The 6,000-nt window shown below is 46.4% G+C and overlaps 1 protein-coding gene across 1 annotated transcript in view; it reads left to right on the forward strand.

The window, feature by feature from the left end:
- The window catches only part of LOC104042166 (vasoactive intestinal polypeptide receptor), a 117,613-nt gene extending 112,363 nt beyond the window's left edge, over window positions 1–5,250 (forward strand). The window contains exons 11-13 of the mRNA XM_064445141.1: window positions 1,180–1,309; window positions 2,628–2,669; window positions 4,184–5,250. Coding sequence (XP_064301211.1) covers window positions 1,180–1,309; window positions 2,628–2,669; window positions 4,184–4,375 — 364 coding nt within the window. The 3' untranslated portion in view covers window positions 4,376–5,250. The remainder of the gene's footprint in view (window positions 1–1,179; window positions 1,310–2,627; window positions 2,670–4,183) is intronic.
- The last annotated feature ends 750 nt before the right edge of the window (window positions 5,251–6,000 follow it).

The following is a 6,000-nucleotide window of genomic DNA, read 5'->3' on the forward strand; positions in this document are numbered from 1 at the left end:
ATCAGCCTTCCCCACGGGCTTATGCAGATGGCAAATAAATGATGGTCTGAGGGGACTGAGCTTGATGGGACTTTGGAGGTGAAGAGTTTGCAGATGGTAGAACAAGTGTTTCCAACATCCCAGCCTTAGCTTCAATTCCGCCAGAAGCCTCTGGGAGAGGGGGACACAGGAGGCCGTAGGGGACCAAGGGAGCCAAAACCCCCATAAGCATCCTTAAGTCCTCGATTTCATTTCATCTCTGTCAGCTATATTTTAATCATGATTAGATTTAATAAATTATCATCTCTTCCTAATTAGAACTCTGATTACACAGCCTGATGCCATTAAGCACGAATACCGTTCATCTTCCTCCTTTGGAGACATTCATTGTGCGATAGTCTGTCATTATTCTGAGCTAAACATACCATTTCTCTCCCAGAAGCTGTAATTTTCAGAAATCCCAAGCAAACAAAGACAGTGCTAGATGAGGATTTAGCTTGTAGAGATGAAAAAAAGATCTCCAGTAGGAGGGGAAGAAGAGAGAAGGGAGAAAGAAATACCTCAATTGAAGTTACTGGGAATAAAGATGTCACATTTTATCTTGTCACTACATCTGAAATCACCAGCCATCTGCAGTCTGCAGGCCAAGGAGAAGTAATCTAGGGCTGATCACTCTGCCTCAGCTGGACGCCCGTATATGTTTATGTGAGAGCTGTTAACGAAGAGGAAAGCAAGCCTGTGGAAATGTTCCCAGCATGGTCCCTGGTTAGTGTGAAGTGCCATAGAGTGACTGAGGGTCCACTTCCTCATGTCACTGCATCCCAGCCCGGGTCGTCAGAGGGATCCTAGGGAGGTTAGGCTGGGAGGAACTATGTCAACACTCTCCATTTCGCTGTACCCAGACACTTCTTCCCTCTGGTGAGGGCAGCCTCCTGATGCTGCCTCACTCGAGGCTGCTCTTGAAAGGCTGGGTGTTCCTCGTACCTCAGGGTAAGTGGCCCACATCACCTGAGGGCAAACAAAGCCACTTAATATTTATGATGCTGACTACACCATCATGATCCAGGCACTCAGCATATATGTACTGCAGCAAAATATAGTTTTGGTGCTGCATAGGGCTCAGCTGCAGGATTTCTCATCACCTTACCCTTTAGCTCCTCTTCCCTCTCCCTTTGTGACTCATGTTTGTTTTTCCAACAGGAGGCTGGCCAAGTCCACCTTGCTGCTGATCCCTCTCTTTGGCATTCACTACATCATGTTTGTTTTCTTCCCTGACAATTTCAAAGCGGAAGTTAAGATGGTCTTTGAGCTCGTGGTTGGGTCATTCCAGGTAAGCCACCCTTTGGGCCACCAGTCAGGCACCAGGTCTGTCAGCAGGGAGTTTAACAAGCATGATAAGGGAATAAGCAAACATGTGAGATGCGTTTTTCCTGGACATGCCCAATACTGCTCTTATACCTTTGGGGAAAAAGTTAGTCACTCCAGCTTGGCCAGGATGGAAGATAATTTTATATTTTGACTCCTGGAATTCCAAAAGGAGAATCTCTCTCCTCATTTTAGGCACCTGAAAGAAAATGTACCTCTGAAAGTTAGTCTCCCTAGATTTTTTGTACTTAAGGGAGAAAAATGGGACCCCCAGTTCAATTTATATATCATTGACATGGTGTAAGATGAGATAAACCACCTTTGGGAGGAGTGTCTTTCTGGCCATTAACAGGACCCTAGTCTGTCTTCAACCAGTTGATCCTGCTCAAGCAGGTTTCCAGTTCATTGGCAGAGGAGGCAGGTTCCCCTCGAGGATGGACAATGGGGCTGTTCTCTGCATTAATCTTCAGGAAGCCCTGATGAAGTTTGCTTCTTCAACACTCCTACACACTTCAATTCAGTCAATTCCCATGTTGGGCTGTTAACCTTGGCCCTGCTGTTGCATAAAAAGAAGCACTTATTTATGTATTTCATCCCACTGCAGCCATCCATTAATCAGCTCTAGCCACTTTGTCTTCTCACAGCCCGCAAGCAGGATGTGTCTGTCACCATGTACCATACACGTGTCGGTGACATGCTTTGTTCAGTGGTGTCTGAGTTAACATCCTTGTCTACACCATTATCACTTCACATCTGGCATGTTTCCTTTGAGATATAAATGGACCTACACTCACTCTTGCCTTTAGTGTTTGCAACCATAAGGTCTAGAGATAAGTTTGTTTTATTTTTGGGGCGAAAACTGAGATTCTCAAAAATGAGGTGACACTGCAGGGCAGATGGAAAAGCCCTATACCATGTCTAAGATCATTCTGACCTTACTGATGTTCTAGTGAGCATGCTTAGATGTCCTCAGTTCCAGCAGACAAGAGCAAGGAGCAAAATTTGAATGACCAAGTGCTCCTCTTAAAGCTGAGCTGACTGATGATGGCTTTAAACACCAGTCTGGAGCAATCTTTGAACTCACACCCATAGATCTGCTGCAAGGTACCTTAACCAACCTCCCCGCTCCTTTATAGAGAAAATGTAATCAAGGAGTTTCTAAGGGGCACCTTAGCAGTGCCCTAGCTGTGTGCCCTTTCTCCAAGGCTGCAGTGAGTTTGGGTTGTGATCTAGGGGAATATCAGCTACGAGGTGCTAAAAGCCTGTTCTTTCCTTTCCCCTAGGGATTTGTGGTGGCTGTTCTGTACTGTTTTCTCAATGGGGAGGTAAGATCAACAATACTGTTCGGTTAATGTTGGCAGCTAAGGTAAATGGAACTCTTGAGAAGTATCCCATTCCTGATGATACCATACTGGCAGGAACCTTCCACATCAAAGCCCTCAATCCAGAAAAACGACTCAACCATTTGCCTGACAGTTTCCAGGACAATTAATAAACAGATTGGAACTTTTGTACGGACAGTAGTATTTCTGCTGCTGAGTCCTTCCTTTACTCATAAGACAGCATCAGCAGAACTCCCAAAAGACCTTGCATAAACCCTCATCCAAAGGGACCACCTTCAGCAGGGAAGCATAAAGCCCGTCTTCTAAGCCCAAGTCATGCTTAACGCCTCAGTGATCCTCCACAGAATCAGGCCCACCGCCAAGATGGAGGCTCATTAGTGCAGTGATATTTTTGTACCGTGCTCCTTCTGCCCGTAAGAAATTCAGCAGAGACTGATTAAACCCATATCACGATGGCTACCGAGTAGGTGTGAGCAGCTAAAAACTTGGGGCTGCTGCCAACTGGAGCACTTTCAGCTCAATAAACCGAGCATGGACAAGAAAGAAGCAGCGGTGATCTGGGTTTGTGTTCCAGCTTCCTGAGGAGAGGGAGAGTGTCCAGAATCACAGTTTTCTCTCTCACAGCTCTGATGTTGCTTTCAGCCATGCTGATGCCATGTGGACACCACACAGTGGCGTGCAGGGCAGGTAGCCCAGCGCCAACAGGGACCTTTGCCAGTAAGCCTGCACAGAGCAGGACAGAACCACACAAACTTATTTAGGATCCAAAACCAATATGGGCATTGACGTGACTTGTTAGGCACAGACCAGTGCCAGGTAAACATGTTTCTGCCTTACAGGCATTGATCTTGCCTTTCCCACATTTCCACTCCTGGGGTTGGCATCCTGGTGTTGTACTATTCCTGTGCTTGCGGGTCCCAGAGACACTCGGACACAGCTGTTTTATCTAATTCATACTATTATCTAAAAATGTGCACTCCAAGGCTGCAGGAGGGGACAAGAATGGTGGCCAGATTTGTTCAGGATTCGAATCTGGACTGTGTAAACCAGATGATGTATGTAAACATCCTGAGCAGGAACAAGTAGCTTCTATCAAAAAACCACAGCTGTATTGACAGCTTTACAAAAAAGCTATAGTTAAATTATTTGTATTTGGACAAAAACAGGGCAGTGAAAAAAAGAAAAAACTTAATTGTACTCACAAAGCATGGAGTATGTTGCCATTAAAGTTGTCTGGCACCTTCACTGTATCAGATAAGCAATTCCCCGTGCTCACCTTTCTGGGGAAGTTCAGCGATTTCTGCTCTAGTAGTTCATGGCTGGAGTGTGACCTCTCTTCTATGTGGGTAAAGTTCTGCCCAGGTTGAGTTTAATGACCTTTATAAAATAATTCTTAGACCCATGGAAGGTGGGCCACCCATTGCTACTCCCACCATGAGGTCAAAGCAACAGAAAATGCTCCCCTCTGCTGACTTGCTTCTCTTTCCACCACCTAGGTCCAAGCTGAGCTCAAGCGAAAGTGGCGGAGGTGGCACCTGGAGCGGTTCCTGGGCTCAGATATGAAGTATCACCACCCTTCCTTAGGCAGCAACGGCACCAACTTCAGCACCCAGATCTCCATGCTGACAAAGTGCTCACCAAAGACACGCCGGTGTTCTGGCTTCCAAGCCGAATTCTCTCTGGTGTGATGGGGAGAGGCTCTCCGATCACTGAGCATCCAAGAAAGAAACTGAGAGACAGAAGGGTCCCAAGGAATCAGCGATATAATGACAAACCCTTGTGAAATGACATGCTCTGCATGAGCCAACAGAGGACACAAAACTGGAAAAGCCACTGGCATCCAGAACAAGATCAGACAAGCTAAGAGGCAGAGAAATACTTTTCCTCTCCCTCTTTTCAGACCTTTCACTCTTAAGTTTCAGGCCCTCAGGGGTTGATAACTATGAGTAAAGGACCCAGACACTTGAGGAGATCCTGGGAGATCCTGATGTGTCATAAATAATGAAGTACGGGGTGGGGGGTAAGGGAGGGGAGAGCCTGAGTCCTTGGTGGCTTTACCAGAACTGGCATCTCTTCAGAGATAAATTGCACTTTTTAAAAAATGAGCCAGAAAAGGAGAGAGGGAGGCAAGAAACAGGAAAAAGAAAATGCCAAACATGAATGTGCCAAAAGTCCCATTGATGAGAGGCGATAAGGCACTGAAGACAGAGTCAGGGACATAGGGAGGAGGGACAGGAGGAACACAAGCGGGAAGGCGCGAGGCCAGTGCACAGCCCCTGCCTCTGCATTTTACATGTGTGAAGATGAAGATGCAGCACCAGGAAAGCCCCTTGGAGGATGCCCCAGCGCTGCAGTGTGTTCCGCTAATTGCCCACCATCCTTGTTAGCAAAAGCTTTCCAAGCACCCTCGGGTGCCCTCTGGAAAAGCAGGTCACTGAGAAGGAACAGCGTGAATGCCCTTCTCTGCGCTATGTTCATGACATTATGTTTTGTTTGGTTGTTTTCAATGAACAGGAAACTCAATTTGCATGTATAAAAACCAGGTACAGATGCCAAAAGCGAAGCATGGCTGTGTTTTTCATCCTTTTTAAGTTCACCCATAGATCTTGGTGCATTAGCGCACCCAGGATCATTAGGGATCAGGGGAAAACAATTGGTCTGCAATTCGTTTGCACTTGCTTAGCACACACGGCCAGGAAAGGGAGATGTAGAACCCTGTAATCCTTAATTGAATCAGACCCGCCATAAGAAGCCACTCTCCAGATGAAAAAATTAGCATCACAGCAGCAAGCACAATTGCTTTCATCAGAGCAAGGTTGTCTCAGCACGTAACTGGCACTCCAGGAGTCAGGAAGGAATGAAGGGGCTATTAAATTGATTTCTTCTTCAGCTTTTATGGGGAGCTTTCATCCTATGATGAAGGCATTCTTAGATCTTTAGGATGTGCATGTGTATTTTACCTCTTTTCCAAAGGTCTATTAGTTTCCATATAGGGGCAATCCCTATTTGAAGAACTCATAGAGATGCTGTTAAAACCAAGGGAATAGGTTTTGTTTGTTTTTTTTTTTTCTTGGTGGAGCAGCGAAGGAGATGGGTGAAACCAAGTCCCTTTTAGACATACCCAGCTCGCAGGGCATCACATGCAGCTCATGCTCCCAGGCACTGCATTTGAGGCCATCCCCGCAATCAGAAACTCTGTCGGAAGGTGGAAAACACAAGGATGCGGATGCTCATGTTTGTGTCCCACCCAACCACATCAAATGGGGTTGCACCAGTTTTACACTGGGGGTGGGAAATCCCTGCCCAACTCGTG

The sequence above is a fragment of the Phalacrocorax carbo genome, chromosome 2 (assembly GCF_963921805.1).
Source record: "Phalacrocorax carbo chromosome 2, bPhaCar2.1, whole genome shotgun sequence".
NCBI classification, from domain to species: Eukaryota; Metazoa; Chordata; class Aves; order Suliformes; family Phalacrocoracidae; genus Phalacrocorax; species Phalacrocorax carbo.